Source organism: Pristis pectinata, chromosome 8 (assembly GCF_009764475.1).
Source record: "Pristis pectinata isolate sPriPec2 chromosome 8, sPriPec2.1.pri, whole genome shotgun sequence".
NCBI classification, from domain to species: domain Eukaryota; kingdom Metazoa; phylum Chordata; class Chondrichthyes; order Rhinopristiformes; family Pristidae; genus Pristis; species Pristis pectinata.
The window spans coordinates 66,382,735-66,401,840 of NC_067412.1; the positions used below are offsets into that span (position 1 = coordinate 66,382,735).

The window sequence follows — 19,106 nt, forward strand, 5'->3', positions numbered from 1 at the left end:
TGTGGGTGGGGCTTGTTTTGCCCATCCTCCCTGGCGCCATACATTGTACAACATAATGACAGCATTATATTGTACAATGCCTTGCTGCTGCAGAGTGCCTTGCCGCTACAGAGTGCTTTGCTATTTTGTGATCAGCATAGCTTTCAGTAACGTGTCGACGTCAGCATTCCCAGAAAAGGGAAATTCATAGTTTGAGCATTATATCAGCAAGAAGCGTGAGCAGCAATTCCAACGCATTAAAATTGAAGTTTCTTGCTAACAACCACGAAGGTGGGAGGTAATCACATTTATGAGTCTGAAATTACATACAGCTAGGGCAGGAAAGGATGGCAGATTTCCTTCCATGAAGGGCATCAGCAAAGCAGATGGGATTTTACAACAACCCTATTGTTTTGTGGTCACCATTACTCACACTAGCTTTCAATTCCTGATTTAATGGATTTTCTAATGGCCCAGCTCAGTGATACTCAAACTAGCTACAGGATCTGTATAGTGATATTTAACACTCTTAATACTGTATTATAAATTAAAACCAAAAATGTACAAAACCTTCAAAGTATCAAATACATTTTACAAGTTCAAGAAACCAAAACGTTTCACAGAATAGCTTTCCACTTCTTCAAATAAAAAGATTGTCTATAAATAATCCAAACCAAAAAAATTAGATCTGTTTCTTCCATCTTGCTGACTGCACATTAACTTAGATTATTACAAGACTTAACTCAGGAATATTGAATTCATAACCACAATCAATGCAAATGGAATTATGAATGATCCAACATGTAAAATAATCTACATGGTGGCTGGATCATATGCTTTCCATGTTACAATAACTTCTTTTCAATACGTCTGTTGTTCAAACTAATTCCATTTACAACATCTCTGTGGCCAACCGATGACAGATGACTTCAAACTAATCATATGATAAAGCTGCAGTTCTCCCTCTTATCTTACGAGTGATTATCCTTTCAAAGGAATTGACAACTGCTGCAGGAATTCAATCACCTGTACTAATAGTTTTAAGCTCAATCACAACTCCAGAGATCTGGGCATATATTAAAAAAGTAAAATACTGCAGATGCTAGAAAGATCTGATGTAAGGCCATCAACCTGATGTTTGGTATCATTTTGTCTCCTAAACCAAATCATTAATATAGATTGTGAAAAGCTGAAGCCGATCCCTGTGGTCCATTAGCCATAGTCTGCCAATCCAAGAACAATCCATTTATTCCCACTATGTCCTCTGTCCATTAACCAATTCTCAGTCTGTGTGTTCTAACCTTGTTGACCAACCTTCCTGTGCAGGATCTTATCAAACGCCTTCCAATAATCAAAATACACCACGTACACTGGTTCCCCTTTATCTATTCTACTAGTCACATAGCTGAAGACCTCCAACAGATTAATCAGACATGATTTTCCTTTCATAATTCTATGTTGGCTCTCCTATCCTTTTCAAGATGTTCTGTTATATTATTGCCACTGACAAGAGGCTAGCAGTTCAATAGTTCACTGTTTTTTCTGTCCTTCCTTAAATAGTGGGGCTGACATTTGCCACCCTCCAATCCACAGTTATAATTCCAGAATCTACAGAACCTTGGAAAGTGATAACCAGAGCATCCACTATCTCTAATACCACCTCTTTCAAAACTCTGAATTATAAATCATATTCTGAGAGTTTGTAAACAATCTAGTAAACAAATGAATTATTCTGGTCGAGTTCGGGGTACTTTTCTAAGTTTTGTGAGAACTACCAGGAACTATCAATACAAACGTGAAATGAGAGTGAGGTGACAACTATAGAATTTATAAACTTTAGTATGCAATAATTGCTGTCTCTCAAAATGGGTAAAAGAGCCAGAGTTGATATGAGCAGATGTTTATTTCATTGCAGCAAATTAAGATGACTAAGGGACTGGATAAACACTTCAGTGGGAGAAAATTGTCAACAAACAGAGAAATGGCAGGGGAATGAGACAAACTGGACTGCTTCTTTCAGAGAACTGGTTCAGGCACAATGGAGCACATCACTTCCTCCTTTAAGATGTTAGTGAACAAATTTTATTCCCAACTTAAAATAAGCATTTTTCCTGAGTATCTTGGACAGTGAGGCATCATCAGAAGCAGTATTGTTAAAATTACAACTCTAAATCATGACAGAAACATGGGATAATACAATGTTAAATGCTGAAATAAAAATGTGAACCTAAAAAAAGACACCCAATAAAAGAAGTGAGAGATTTGGACAAGACATGCATATCAAAATATGAATTATTCACAACTTTCCAAAGTTCATTGCACAAGGTGGTGGTGTGGAAAGAATGTTTATGTCCTTCTTCTTAGGCAGTCCCTTGGGATTGAAGATAACTTGTTTCCATTCCAGTTTTGTGTGGTCTGAGATAGTTAACGAGGCTAATGTGGGATCCACAGACTTCCAAGAATAGGGCAAGAAGTGCCTGATGAGGCAGGCAAATGGGTGTATTGTGAGATGATGCATTGCATCTGCCACTTAAGCATATTTTATTTTGTGATCTTGATGCTCCCTCTCCACTCTGAGTGGTTACGGGCCAGAGAATCCCAGAGTGGAATGTTGCATTTCTTCATGAAGCCTTTGAGCAAGGTCTTGGACTCTGTTTTCTGTACACTTGGTAATCTCTTCCCATGACAGAGCTCAGAATAGAGTTTCTGTTTCAGGAGCCCAGTGTAAAGCTTCCCAAAGTAGCCAATTGAGTGTTAACTACGACCTCAATCCTGTTACATTTGGTCAAGGCCAGCTCCACACAAATAATTAAGTCACCTTTGACACCTTAAATAAGGTGAAGAACATTTTAAATAAATATACAAGTTGTCCTCCTTGAAAGTAAACAATAAAGATAGTTATCATAAGAATCTATCACAAATCATATTGAACCTATATCACCCAACCAACAAAACAACCAAGATAAAGAAGCATGCTTTTAAAGCCTACTGGTGCATATATCATTCCCCTACTTTAAAAATAATGAAAATGCTCTCTGGCACTTGTTGCCTCTCCCCAAAAAACAAAACTCCCAAATCTCATCTTCTGATGCTTCAACCAACTACCTCTCCCATTGAAGCCAAAGTAGATACAAGTACATGAGCCAAAAACTACACCTATTAGAATTCCTCCATATAATGAAACCATTGCTACGGACAACCTTAGGCTGAACAATACATCTCCCCACCAAGTCTCTCTCTTTTTCTATCCTTTTCTCCATTGCACTCAGATGAATGTCAACAAGTCTCTAACTCACAAGATTGTGGAAAATGTTCAACTTTTCCAGAGTGATGGGCAGTGATTTAGGTTGAAATACTGATGCACGCAGGCAGGGTCAGGGTATGATTGGAAAAGGTGAGATAAATACTACCATCAGAACCCAAGTTTCCTCTTAATCTCGGACTTTCCTGTTTCAAGTACTAGAAGTCAAAATTAGTTTTAAATGATACACAATTACATTTGCTAAGATGTAACATATGTTACTACCATCAGGGAGGAGGTACAGGAGGTACAAGACCCACACTTAACATTTCAGGAACAGCTTCTTCCCCCTGCCATCAGGTTTCTGAACAATCCATGAATACTACCTCATTATTCCTATTTATTTATTTATTGCACTATTTATTTATTTTTTTAACTTATTGTAATTTTTATGTCTTGCACTGTACTGCTGCTGCAAAACAACAAATTTCACGACATATGTCAGTGATAATAAACCTTATTCTGATCCTTCTTTCATCTTCACTAGACTAAATCATGGAATTCCCTACCCAACAGCATCGTGGGAATACTTCACCAGAAATAGTGTAGATGTTCAAGATATTGTCTTACCACCACACTCTTGAGGGTGATTAGGGATGGGCCATGAATGTTAGCCTTACCAGCAATACCCACATCAGGAAAGAGGTATTAAGAAATAATCTATTAAATCCTGGAAAATTGGGTACACTGAATACATCCAGACTGAACATTCCAATATTCTGAATTCAGCAAAGAGCATCACAGCTCTGGGTAAAATGTCATACCCAAGCCCAAATTTTTGGAAAATGTCAAATTCTTTAAGTAAAAACTCCTATGAGGATATTAAAAGACAAAAAAAAATCGATTAATAAAATTTTATCAAGTTTTATGTACATCTTGATTTTATGTTGTTTACTTGGTGAAAATTTTCTTTCTAGACTCTTACTTTTTTGCATGATGCCATCCCCCAGGCCAGTTTATTGCCACTTGATATTTTTTGTCCATCAAGCATTGGGCTGCTGTAAGAGTGGCTCCAGCTACAGCAGCGGCATAATCAAACACTCCCTCTGTTGCAGGGCAGTCATAACCTGAAAAATGCAAGCATTGGAGAGAGGTTATAAAACAATGATTAAATCAATTCAATAGTAAATATGAAAATTCAGCTAAAAGCATCCCAAGCATGTAGGACCTAACCACAGAATAGACATTTTTTAAAATCTCACTTTACTCTCTTCTTTCATTCTTTTGTATTTTTCTTGCTCATCTTCAGCCACTATTTCCATGCGATCCTTAAATTGTCAAGTTCGTGCTTTCAGAAAAGATCACTCACATGTCCTTCGTAAATATATTACACACAACTATTCAACTGTAGTGAAAATTAGAGCTAAGCCCAATTCTTTCCACAATTAACATGCAACACACAGGTCCAGATATATACACATACTCCCATAACTGGAGAGGAAAATTGATTTTCACTTTCAAAACCCATGGTTGTTAAAGCTAATTTCAACTCCTCTAACAGTGATTAGCTAATTCGGCACACTGATAATTGAAAATGCTCTTTGCAGAGTTTTTGTTTTCAATGCACATGCTCAATGAGCTAATAAATAAATCTATTTCCTCTTCCTTTTTCAGCCTTTCTAATGCCACATACTATTTCCTAAACTAAAAGAAACTCTAATAATCTGTTGCTAGCCCTCTATAACTCAACAGCTAGACCCTGAGAGTTGCATTAAATCAGACAATAACAATTCAGCCTCTCAGTCACTAATTTTCCCCAGAACAACTAATCCTTTCATTTTCCCCCCTCCAGAGAGGGAGTCTGTAAGAAAGAAATATATATCAAAGTAAACTCAAACCTACATCATTTTTGTACAATCCCCAGTTACTGCATTATCATGCTAAATGCACTAGGTTGTTCTTTATTAAAAGGCTTCAACTAAAGAAGTTTGAGATAACTTTTTTTATATTGAAATAGAAGCTAACATTTCATACTAGCTTGAATTTCAATGTTTATTTTCCCCCAAAGGAATACCCCTTCTCTTAAAGATAGTCTTTTTTGGGACTGCCCAGTCTCATGTGTGGGGATAAGAATTTACAGATTATCAGTTTCTTAAAAAGATTTAAAATTACTTGAATGTCATCATTTACTATTATAAGGAAAAACCTCACATATTTTTGTCAGTCCATTTAAAAAGACAGTAAACCATAACAAAACCAAGTCACCCAAGATTTTCTGGGTGTCTCCTTGTTCCTAGGTGCCTGGTAGGACAAGATTAGAAACTGGCTACTTGGCCAAACTTCTGTTCAGAATAGTTCACAAGGATACAGAAAACAAAAGAAATTTATTATTTAAATACATTGAATTAAATTTAACATATCAGATTAATCTGAAGCAGTAAAGATTTGAACAAAACTGCAGACTTAAATCCAGATGCAGACACCATTTCCTATATTACTCCCTCCATACCTTGTTCTATTTCATTCAACACCAGAGCACAAGATCTTTGTTCTGCAGATGATCTGAATCCTGTTCCACAGAATGCAACATAAATTCTTTTTTTTTGCCCCTTTCCAAAGCCAATTCAGAGCTAGAGAGTGGGATTTCAGGGTAGGAAACACCAGTCTGGTTGCCTTTGTCCTTTCCCAGTATAGGCTGCTAACAGTTCCACAGAAGGTCCTTTGTTAGATCAGGTTTAAGTGAAAGATAATGAGAGTTTTGTGAACTGAAATTCCTGTGTGCTGGAATGGTCCCAGCTTTCAGGCAACCTGACTGACACTAATCCTTATCTATAGAGTTATTGCGAGACACAGTCTGAGACTACGTAACACCTAGCAACAAGAGAAAGACTTGGCCGCCGCGTTCATGTTGAAGATCCTCTTCTGACTCAGGCAGACAGGAGGTTCAGGATTTTTCACAAGCAAATTACTTTTTAGAAATCACAATAAGCTGTCCTTGTGACCATTATTCTTCTTTCAGGTATTGCTGCCAAATAAGGTTAACTTTTTGAGCACCAGATTCCTTAGAATCTGAAAATATAGGGCACTATGGTGGCACTTGATCGGTGAAGGGTAACCTGTACAACTGAATAACAATGCAAAAAACAGAAATAATATTCTTCTGTTATTTGTTTACCATTAAAAGGAGCACTATTAAGCTTGTATTTTCAAATGTGCAAATCTGCCAGAACTTCTCATGACAAAGCAACTGATCCAAAACTCCAAACCACAATCTCTGATTTTGATCTGTTTGAAAGAACCCAGCATCATTTTACAGATAACACACAGAAAATACTCAGATATTTTGTTTTAAAAGATAAACATTACTTTTGAGGAAAAGTACTTAAGTATTTATATTTTTGAGGCTGATGCCTTCAAGTAGGAAATCAATCTACAAAATGCCATGAGAATGATTACTGATATTCTGATCATTGAATTATTAATTTTATAGCACAGAAGAAATCATTCAACCCATCAGACTTGCAGTGAATCTGAAACAACTATGCACAGTCCACATTCTTTCTAATTTTTTTCCTTTTCAAATATTTAATTTTTAAAAAGCTATTTTTTTCTGTTCAGTTTCCACTACTGTTTCTGTTAGGATATGTGTTATATCCTAGCTGTTTCTAAATATTTCATCTAATCACTCCACATCACTGAAATTTGGTTCCAAACTTTAGAATTTCTCCAGACATTAAGTCTCTGCTTCTCTTCAAGGCTCAACTGCCATGTCTCTGATTTGCTGCATATTTGCTTAAATTTCCAATTAACTTTTTCTAGTTTACATTTAATACACCAATGTTGTTGTTATCTGCTAAGGTTGTGAGTGTCCTACTGTTTTTATTAAGATTCATCAGCATCTAAGCGACCTTTCTTGCTGAACTTCTCATGCAGCACAATGACTGGGGGAGGGGGTCTTATCTTTCTTCCACCATTCTTCTGTTCTGCTCCGAGACTCTGTGGACGTCGCAAGTGATGCAATTCTCACTGCTCCATTCCGCATCTCCTTTCAGAATGTCTATTTGCTTATGATCAAATCCCATGTCATTGAAAGCTTACTGCGAATGACTGCTTCATCACTGTAGCCTTGATGGAAAACTGATTCAGGGGTTATGACACCTGCTCCCTAAATGAAACTTACTCTGGCTCCGCTTTGGTCTGGCCTGTGGTTTTCTGGTCCAAACCTAAAAATGTTTCTTCAAACAGAGGTTTGGATATCCAGGCTTAATTGACATTCTCATGCACTGATGAAGATGAATTAGAGCAAAATTGTGTTGGTGTAAGCTCATCCAGAAGCACAATTCCATTGTGTGTCAGGCCCAAAGTAACATGCAGGGTGGAATAAACCACTCACATATTCTGAAAAGAATGCCAATTCCTCTACCAGCTCTGTAGAGATGGAGCCAACGGAGGAAGAAAATAGACACTGGACAGTTATTTAATCAAGCTGGGCATCTGGACCAGTGACCTTAAAGGTACCAGCAGAAAAGGTTGATGCTGAGAGTGAACAAAATGAAATCTACTTAAAGGACACCTACTTACAAGATGATGGACACTCAAAATCCCAGGCAATGGAATATATAAGATTTGTACCCTTCACTAAGGCCAAAGCTGGGCTCAAATCTCCAGATAGAGTTTGTGTGCCCCATAACATTCATTGGCCTCAAATGCACAAATTAACTTTATGCAAGTGACAATAAAATGTGCATTACATGCTATTCTATGTTACAGCACATGCTCAATAATCATACTTTAATTCACACCGAGTCTTATTCATTCCTTTGCTCGATGATCTACACCAACTCATCATTAAGCATTGCCTTACTTCAGTTTTAAAATTCACATCCTTATTTTCAAATTCTTTTGCCACTTTGCCCTTCCCTTTGGCAGTAACCCCCTCCAACCTTTCAATGCCATAAAAAACCTGTGGTTCTACAGTCCTATCATGTGTACCCTTAATTATAAATGATCCATAATTAGTTGCTCTGCCTTCAGCTGTTGAGGCTCAATCTCTGGAATTCTCTTTCTAAAATTCTCTGGCTCACTATCGCTCTGTAAATCCTGCCTATTTATTTAAGCTTTTGGTTATCCATTCTACTATTTCATCACGAAGTACCTTAGGACACATCACTACTGTGAAGGTGATATATAATTAAAGATTCTTATAAATATTCCAGAACAGTTTAAAAACAAGAAACATTTCCTCACAATTAGCTCACGTCTCATTGAAGCCACATACCACTCGTGACAATTTTCTCAAGAAAAATAATTTAAAAATAAGTACAGGGAAAGCTATAATTGGCCATCATTTGCTGTGCTAAGAAACACTGACAAGTCTTTTCCTCAGATCACTGCAATCAGTGTGATGGCTTTACTACCATGATTTTCTTAATGGATTTGATTATTCTGACCCAGAAACAACGAAAGAAACAGCCATAATCATCCACCATTGAAATGCAGGGATATTATTTGCTGTTTTTTCAAAAAAAGCTTCATATTTAATATCAGGATAAATATGTATCCTGCACAGAGCAAGGATAGCTGTGAATCAAGTTTAAAATAGAGTGCTTCTCCTAACACCATGTTTGTGAGATATGGTATTTTTAGTCCAGATTTTGGTTTTGTAATTAGGAATGTACTTATTGCAAATGTTAATGATTTACAATAATCACTGGGTAAATTTGGATACATAATACTCAAAATAAAAGTGATGGTGGCAAACCAGCAGTAAATATCTTGTCAATATAACATCATGCACAGCTATATTTTGATCTTTGAACTTTGCATGAAGCTAGTTTAAAAAATGTGGTTCCACTCCACAAAGAAAGATGAACACATAAAATACTAACACAACTAGATCTTGAAAGTAATTTACTACACACACACAAAACGACTATAATAGTTAAGGGTTCTGTAACAATGCATCATCAGTCACAAAGGCAGCCTTGGATTCACTATTTATTTGGTCACAATTTGTGCCTAAACAAATGCAAACTTTGGTTCTCCAAGTTGTGGTATAAAGATCAAACAAATTGATTTCTCTATGCATGTTACGGGGGGGGGGGGGGGGGTGTGGAAGGAATTACATTCCTGGAAAATGGTTCATGTCACAATTTTCTGTAATGCAAAGCCATGTCCTCTGTGCATGTGTCAAGTAATAAGAGTTGAAGTTTTTATTTTTTTTAACCACCCCATAAATTCCCTGAGAATGAACTTTATTCCACATTTCAAATTTTTGGGTCATGATTCTGTAAGGGTGAATTTCTGTTACCTGAACAGCCATAATGCAAGGGTTGCCTGCACAGCTAAAATTTTAAAAGGTGATGCTCTGAAATTAAATGGCACACTGTTGATAACCTTGGAAGTTACTACATTATACAGAGCAAAGACAGCCAACCTGGATTTTCTATAAAACTGGCACCCAATGCCACCTAGTGGCTTGTGAAATATAACAGACCAGATTGTATTCCAGCCAGCCCATTCTTCATTCTCTCATCCCTTGCTGTTGACAGTCACACTCACCCTTTGTGGACCTGCAGTTTGAGCAATCCAGTGGCCAATTTGAATGTATTTAAGTTCAGTCAATGCAATTGAAGAAAGGTTAGCATTCAGATCAGTATTTATTGGTACTTTTTCTGATTAGTTTTGTAAAAAGCAGTGCTCCATGGGGACGGCAAGTCTTGTATGGTTTGACTACAGTTATTGTAGCTCACAAAAAGCAGCGTTGTTGTAAACATATTTCAACTCATAATTTCTTTTAATAAGTTATGCTACAACAGATCAATGCAGAAACTGTTAATATCAAATGTTCCACCAAAATCAATCATCTGCTAAGGTTATTCTGCACAAGTTTTCAGAAACCATCAAAAGTGGGATGAACTCAGATCACTTCAAAATGAAACAATCTATTTCAGAAAGGTTTTCTTAAACTCAGAGGCTCTTGGAGAGCAGAGTTTTAGTGTTTTGCCCCATAAACAACTCATACACAACAATTCTGGAACAGCAGTAATATAATAGAATGTTTTCAGATTATATGGATTTAGATCCAAATTCATCACTCCCCTTTCAGAAAGCAGCTAGAGGAATCAGGATTAATCAAAGATAGGTTGCCATTTACACTGCTGTCAATGGACCAAACACGTAACTGGCTATTCTCAACAGACAAATTCCCTCATTCAAATGGAGGGTGCAATAGTTTGGACTAAAACCACTGTATTATGCCTAAACAAGGGAGACTACAACGGGATGAGGAAGGAGTTGGCTGCCGTAGACTGGAAACACAGGCTATCTGGTGGGACAGTTGAGGAACAGTGGAAGAGGTTTTTCACAGTGCTCAACAAAAGTATATTCCAGTTTAAAGCAAGGACAGTGAGGGTGGGGAGAGCCAGCCATGGATAACTAAGGAAATAAAAGAAGGCATCAAGCTAAAAGCTCATGCATACAAAGTCACCAAGAGTAGTGGGAAACTGGAAGATTGGGAAAATTTTAAAAAGCAACAAAGAACCACTGAGCAAGCAATAAGGGAAGATAGATTATGAAAATATTAAGCACAAAATATAAAAACAGATAGTAAAAGTTTTTATAAAGCAGAAAAGGGTGGCTAAAGTGAACATAGGTCCCTTGGAAGATGAGAAAGGGGAATTAATATTGGGTAATGTGGAAACAGTCAAGGCCTTGAATGACTATTTTGTGTCAGTCTTCACGGTGGAGGACACATCTAACATGCCAAAGAGAGATGTTATGGATCCAATGGGAGGTGAGGAACTCGATACAATCGCTAAAGGGGTAGTGATGAGCAAACTAGTGGGCCTAAAGGTAGACAAGTCCCCTGGTCCTGATGGGATGCATCCCAGGGTACTGAAAGAAATGGCAGAAGTCATAGTAGAGGTATCTGGGATAATTTACCAAAATTCTCTGGACTCTGGGCAGGGCCTGGTGGATTGGAAGACAGCAAATGTCATGCCACTGTTTAAAGAAGGATGTAGGCAAAAGGCAGGTAACTATAGGCCAATTAGCTTAACGTCTGTAGTCGGGAAAATGCTTGAAGCTATCATTATGGAAGAAATAGCAAGACATCTGGATTGAAGTGGTTCCATCAGGCAGACACAGCATGGATTCAAGAAGGACAGGTCCTGTTTGACAAACTTACTGGAGTTGTTTGAGGATATAAGGAGCATAGTGGATAGAGGGGAATAGGTGTAAGTTGTATACTTGGATTTCCAGAAGGCATTCGATAAGGTGCCACATAAAAGACTTATCCATAAGATAAGGATGCATGGATTTGGGGATAAGGTATTAGCATGGATAGAATGTTGGTTAACCAATAGAAGGCAAAGAGTTGGGATAAATGGGTGTTTCTCTGGTTGGCAATCAGTGGTGAGCAGGGTGCTGCAGGGGTCGGTGCTGGGCCTGCAACTGTTCACAATATACATTAATGATCAAGAAAAAGAGACCAAGAGTGGTGTATCTAAGTTTGCTGATGACACTAAATTGATGCGGAGCATGCGGAGAGTCTGCAGAGAGATATAGATAGGTTAAGTGAGTGGACAAGGGTCTGGCTGATGAAGTACAATGTTGGTCAATGCAAATTCATCCACTTTGGAAGGAAAAATAGAAGATCAGATTATTATTTAAATGGTGAAAGATTGCAGCATGCTGTTTTGCAGAGGGACTTGGGAGTACTTGTGCATGAATTGCAAAAGGTTGGTTTGCAGGTGCAACAGTTTATCAAGAAGGCAAATGGAATGTTGGCCTTCATTAATAGAGGGATTAAATTTAAGAACAGGGATCATGCTGCAACTGTACAGCGTACTGGTGAGGCCGCACCTGGAGCACTGCATGCAGTTCTGGTCTCCTTACTTGAGGAAGGATATACTGGCTTTGGAGGCGGTGCCGAGGAGGTTCACCAGGTTGATTCCAGAGATGAGGGGGTTAGCCTATGAGGAGAGATTGAGTCATCTGGGACTATACTCACTGGAATTCAGAAGAATGAGAGGGGATCTTATCGAAACATATAAAATTATGAAAGGGATAAATAAGATATAGGCAAGAAGGTTGTTTCCACTGGCAGGTGAGACTAGAACTAGGGGAACATAGCCTCAAGATTCGGGGGAGTAGATTTACGACAGATGAGGAGAAACTGCTTTTCCCAGAGAGTAGCGAATTTGTGGAATTCTCTTCCCAGGGAAGCAGTAGAGGCTACCTCATTAAATTTAAGACACAGTTAGATTTTGGCATAGTAGGGGAATTGAGGGCCATGGGGAAAAGGCAGGTAGGTGGATCTGAGTCCATGGCCAGGTCAGCCATGATCTCATTGAATGGCGGAATGGGCTCAATGGGCCGGATGGCTTCCTTTTGCTCCCATTTCTTACGTTCTTATACAACTTTAACATATTAAACACTTTCTACTTATTTTACAGAGAATTCACATGGACTAAAACACCACATACATCCTACAGTTGAGCATTATATGCTTTGATTGTATACTATATTTTGAATAGGTAGCACATTGGGACAAAGAAAATGAAAGCACTTTAAATAAAACCACAGTTTCCCTAAAGCTGGATCTACTCTAGTATATTTCCTGGCAAAGCAGCTTTACATCGATCTGAACTTAATGCTTAAAACATATGGACTTAATTAAAGGAAAAAGCCTAGAGCAGGAAATTCATTTATGAAACATAAAAAATGGCCAAAAAAGGTCCAGCTGGTCTAAAAAATCTGATATATTCAGCAATGCTGCAGATGGCCACTTTTAGACAACATCAGCAGCCAGGGATAAACATGATCTGCTGCATTTGTATCATTGCAAAGCTTTACCTCAGTTTATTAGGGCATTGAAGTCACAAATTGAACAGCATGGAATGTGGCACAGCAGAAGAATTCCAACACACTATGCAGAAATTGCATCTCTTTCTGTAAAACCCAAATATTAGTTTCAAAAGAGCTCAGGTGGAGCTTTGCAGGGGTTGATGGATTGTAGAGGAAAACCACAGGGAAAAAAAGAGAAAAGAGCTGCCATGACATAATTCATTCATTTAGGCAAAGTGGATTACCAACTGTTCTTTTGTCCTGAGCAATAATCCACCCCTGATTGTTGGAATGAAACATTTCCTCCCTGCCAGAGCCAAGAATCCCAAGTGAAGGACTTCAGCAGTTTCAACCTGGTCTTTTGTGGTCATGAATTCAAAGCACAGAGCTGCCTTATTTTCACTCATTATAAGCATCAGTACTATCCTGGATTAATTCACTACTGTCTTGCATGAGGTCAGAAGTATCAGTCAAAAAGGTCAGAGTAGTATGGGAAATGCAAAAGCCACATTAATAAGTAACAGCGAGCCACTGAGATGAGGGCAGTGAGAGAATACCTTATTTTACATCTCACCAGGTTTACCTCACAGTTGTATCAGTGAAAAATTTCCAAAAGCATCAAAAAGACAGATCAGACTGCTCACCTAGTCCATACTCTACAGATTCAGGGTCATCATCATCACCATCTTCATTGATTTTCTGTAAGTGTTCCAGGTAAGCATCTGTATGGAACATTGCCATTTCCTCCATTGAAGCTATTCGGGGTTTGACAACCCTGTTAGAAACAATAAAAGAAAAGAAAAATAAGAATATACACTTTTTGGAGAATTTTACAGGTAACTAGGAAATCTCCTTCTGGAGTTTACACTACAGCCTCAATGCCTTTTGGTTTGGAAGTGCTCAATATTTTCAAAGTGCAGTGACAGAATAGGAATCACCAACTGGCTAGATGATGATTCAAGACATTAACATGTATGTGCCACTGAAACCCTTTTTTGTAGTAAATGTAGAAATACCAAGTTCATTTAGGGAGCTAACTCTAATATTTAACAGGTAAACATAAACACTGGTGAGGTAATAACAAGGAAGTTCTCAACTTGGTCTGTGCTTAGCAGGGTAGCAAATGGCATAACTGGTCAAGCATGGAGCATAAAACAGTCAGCAAGGTTTCTCACTCTGCATCAGATTGTCAATGCTTGCAAACAAAAGACATTCATCAGGTATATAGATAGAAGAGAAAAGATCATAGATTTAATTTGCTGATAGTATAAAAGCTACTGGAAATTGACAACTCATACCAGATATAAAAAGGGTAAACTTTGCTAAAATGGTAGTGGATTTGGAAAGCATAAGTTAGCTAATTTAGTAGGATAATGCAGCAGAATACAACTGGAAAATTAAAAGATAATCATCTTCCCACATCAGTAGAGTGTATTGAGCAAAAACAAAATGGTTGGCTGTTCACTTACAAAACCATTTTTATTGTCTTTGTATCTGTATGATTGCCCATCTTTAACTGGCTCCTAACAGCGTCAACCAAACTAGTGAGGCTGGAGTTGCATCCATGCCAGACCAGATAAGGATGGCGAGTGAACCAGCAGCATTCACCACCATTTTTAAAAAATATTTTACATTGAAATGGTAGTTATCAAAGCATATGGGACCTTGGGTTTCAGAAGTGAAGATAATGAGAACAAAAGTAGAGTAGCTAAGCTAGATCTTTATAAAGCTTTAGTTATGCTACAACCAGAGTATTAGGTTCAGTTCTGATCACCACAGTTGAGATGATGCACAGATTTACCAAAATGGTTCCAGGCATAAGGGATTTTACTCGTTAGGTAAAGTTGAAGTTGCCGAGGATGTTCTCCGTCGAACAAAGGAGGTTGATGGAAAATTTGATAGAAGAGTACAAGCTTATAACAAGTTTAGATAATGTGGACAAATTGTTGAGAACAAGAAAAACTGTTCCAATTAGCTGATAATACAAGGAGGAGGGGATACAGATAAAGTTTTGGGAAAGTTATGGGGGGTTGTGAAGAAATTTTTTTTTTGTGCAGCAACAAACAATCTGCTGGAGGAGCTCAGCAGGTTGAGCAGCATATGTGAGGTGGGCAGGAAATGTTGATGTTTTGGGTCAAAATCCTGCATCCTTCCAGATTGCTTTTTGCTCCAGATTCCAGCTTCTGCAGTCTCTTGTATCTCTCTATTTTATGCAGCAATGGCAATGGTTTGAACCATTGCTTATGAGGGTTGTGGAAACAGTCTATGCCTTATTCCTTTGACCAAAGTGCATGACCATACACTTCTCTGCACTATATTCCATTTGTCACTTCTTTGCCCATTCTCCCAACCTATCCAAGTCCTTCTGCATACTTCCTATTTCCTCAACACTACCTGCCCCTCCACCTAGTTCTGTATCAGACTTCAATTTGGGAGTAGTGGGCTAGAGGGTAGAATGAGACCGACTTGATTACTATACAGAAAGCAGCAGTATGGACTTGGGCCTGCATCATTATGACTTCGACTTTAAACTAAATAGTAGAGGGGTGGGCTCAACGGATTGGAAAAATATGGATATAGAAAAAGGGAAGGAGAGCACAGGGGAGGTTACTGAAGTTTCCAGAATACAAAATAAGACAAAGTTCAGGAAAGGATAAGAATTTAATTTCAGGCAACATGCAGACAAATTTCAGAAGGTGGTGAACAGAGGACTGAAGGTGTTATATTTGAATGCACACAGCTGAGCTTATAGCGCAGTTAGAAATTGGCAGATATGACATTGTGGGCATCATAGAGTCGTGGCTGAAAGAAGATTACAGCTAGGAACTAAACATCCAAGGATACACATTCTATCGAAAAGACAGGCAGGTGGGCAGAGGGGGTGGGGCGGCTTTGTTAGTGAAACATGAAATCAAATCCTTAGCAAGAAGTGACATAGGATCAGAAGATGTAGATTCCTTGTTGGTAGAGTTAAGGAACTGTAAGGCTAAAAAGACCCTGATGAGAGTTATATACAGGTCTCCAGATAGTAGCCAGAATGTGGGGTACAAATTACAACAGGAGATAGAAAAGGCATTAAGAGAGGTAATGTCATGGTGGACTTCAATATGCTGATTGATTGGGAGAATCAGATTGGCACTGGATCCCAAGAGAATGAATTTGTAGAATGCCTACAAGATGGCATTTTAGAGCAACTTATGGTTGAACCTACTAGGGAAAAGTCTATTCTGGATTTGGTGTTGTGCAATGAACCAGATTTGATTAGTGAGCTTTAAGGTAAAGGAACCCTTAGGAGGCAGTGATCATAATATGATAAAATTCACCTTGCAGTTGGAGAGGGAGGAGCTAAAATCAGATGTATCGATATTACAGTTGAGTAAAGGTAACTACAGAGGCACGAGAGAGGAGCTGGCCAAAGTTGATTGGAAGGGGACCCGAGCAGGAATGACAGTGAAGCAGCGATGGCAGGAGTTTCTGGGAGTAATTCGGAAGATATAGGATCATTTCATTCCAAAGAAGCATTCTAAAGGGAGGATGAGGCAACTGTGGCTGACAAGGAAAGTCAAAGACAGCATAAAAGCAAAAGAGAGGGCATACAATATTGCAAAAACTAGCGGGAAGCTAGAAGATTAGGAAGCTTCTAAAGAACAACAGAAGACAACAAAAAAAGCAATAAGGGCAGAAAAGATGAAATATGAAGGTAAGCCAGCTAATAATATAAAAGATACCAAAAGTTTTATCAGATATATAAAGAGTAAAAGAGATTCAAGAGTGGACATTGGACTGCTGGAAAATTACGCTGGAGAAGTAGTAATGGGGAACAAAGAAATGGCAGACGAACTGAATAAGTATTTTACGTCAGTCTTCACTGTGGAAGACACCAGCAACACAAGATATCTTTATTAGCCACATGTATATCGAAACACACAGTGAAATGCATCTTTTGCGTAGGGTGTTTTGGGGGCAGCCCGCAAGTGTCACCACGCTTCCGGCGCCAACATAGCATGCCCATAACTTCCTAACCTGCATGTCTTTGGAATGTGGGAGGAAACCGGAGCACTCGGAGGAAACACACGCAGACACAGGGAGAATGTACAAACTCCTTACAGACAGTGGCCAGAATTCAACACAGGTTGCTGGGACTGTAATAGCGTTACGCTAACCGCTACACTACTGTGCCTGTCCTGTCAGAAATTCGAGAGAGTTGGGGGCAGAAGTGTGTGTAGTCGCTATTGCTAAGGACAAGGTGCTTGGGAAGCTGAAAGCTCTGAAGGTGGATAAGTCATCTGAACCAGACGGACTATACCCCAGGGTTCTGAAAGAGACATTAGTAGTGATCTTTCAAGAATCACTAGAGTCAGGAATGTATCCAGAGGACTGGAAAATCGCTAATGTCAACCCACTCTTTAAGAAGGGAGGGAGACAAAAGAAAGGAAATTACAGGCCAGTTAGGCTGATTTCAGTGGTTGCTCAGATTTTAGAGTCCATTATTAAGGATGAGGATTCAGAGTACTTGGTAAATGATAAAATAGACTGAAGTCAGCATGGTTTCCTTAAGGGGAAATCTTGCCTGACAAACCTGTTGGAATTCTTTGAGGAAGTAACAGGCAAAACAGACAAAGGAGAGTCAGTGGATGTTGTTTACTTGGATTTTCAGAAGGCCTTTGACAAGGTGCCACATATGAGGCTGCTAAACAAGACAGGAGTCCATGGTATTACAGGAAAGGTACTAGCATTGATAGAAGATTGGCTGACTGGCAGAAGGCAAAGGGTGGGAATAAAGGGGGCCTTTTCTGGTTGGCTGACAGTGACTAGAGGTGTTCCCCAGGGATTGGTGTTGGGTCCACTACTTTTCACTTTATATGTTAATGACCTGGATGATGGAATTGATGGCTTTGCGGCCCAGTTTGCTGATGATACAGAACTAGGTGGAGGGGCAGGTAGTGTTGAGGAAACAGGAAGTATGCAGAAGGACTTGAATAGGTTGGGAGAATGGGCAAAGAAGTGGCAAATGGAATACAGTGTAGAGAAGTGTATGGTCATGCACTTTGGTCACAGGAATAAAGGCATAGACTATTTTCTAAATGGGGAGAAAACTCAGAAATCAGACATGCAAAGGGACTTGGCAGTCCTAGTGCAGGATTCCTTAAAGGTTAACTTGCAGGTTGAGTCAGTAGTAAGGAAGGCAAATGCAATGTTAGCAATCATTTCGAGTGGACTACAGTATAAAAGCGAGGATGTAATGCTGCCCCCGACTCTCTCGAATTTCTGACAGGGCAGGCACAGTAGTATAGCGGTTAGCATAACGCTATTACAGCCCCAGCAACCCAGGTTCAATTCTGGCCACTGTCTGTAAGCAGTTTGTACGTTCTCCCTGTGTCTGCATGGGTTTCCTCTGGGTGCTCCAGTTTCCTCCCAGATTCCAAAGACATGCAGGTTAGGAAGTTGTGGGCATGCTATGTTGGCGTCAGAAGCATGGCGACACTTGAGGGCTGCCCCCAGAACACTCTACGCAAAAGATGCATTTCACTGTGTGTTCCGATGTACATGTGACCACATTTGGAGTATTGTGAGCAGTTTTGGGCCCCATATCTAAGGAAGGACGCATTGGAGAGGGTCAGAGGAGGTTTACGAGAATGATCCTGGGTTAACGTATGAGGAGCCTTTGATGGCTCTGGGCCTGTACTCACTGGAGTTTAGAAAGATGAGGGGGGATCTCATTGAAACCTACCAAATATTGAAAGACCTGGAGAGAGTGGATGTGGAGAGGCTGTTTCCAGTAATAGGAGAGTCTAGGGCCAGAGGGCACAGCCTCAGAATAGAAGGACATCCCTTAGGAACAGAGGTGAGGAGGAATTTCTTTAGCCAGAGGGTGGTGAATCTGTGGAATTCATTGCCACAGACAGCAGTGGAGGCCAAGTCATTGGGTATATTTAAAGCAGAGGTTGATAGGTTCTTGATTAGTAAGGGCATCAATGGGTATGGGGACAAGGCAGGAGAATGGGGTTGAGAGGGAAAAATAAATCCCCTATGATTG

General features: G+C 39.2%; 1 protein-coding gene across 2 annotated transcripts in view; it reads right to left on the minus strand.

Moving 5' to 3' along the window:
• hdac8 (histone deacetylase 8) overlaps positions 1-19,106 on the minus strand; it is a 69,846-nt gene that overhangs the window by 46,650 nt on the left and 4,090 nt on the right. For both annotated transcript variants that reach the window (XR_007956765.1, XM_052021340.1), the window contains exons 3-4: positions 13,714-13,844; positions 4,206-4,347 (exon numbers count right to left, since the gene is read on the minus strand). Coding sequence is in view for 1 of the 2 variants with exons in the window: in XM_052021340.1 (XP_051877300.1) it covers positions 4,206-4,347; positions 13,714-13,844 (273 nt within the window). In the remaining variant the exon portion in view is untranslated. The remainder of the gene's footprint in view (positions 1-4,205; positions 4,348-13,713; positions 13,845-19,106) is intronic.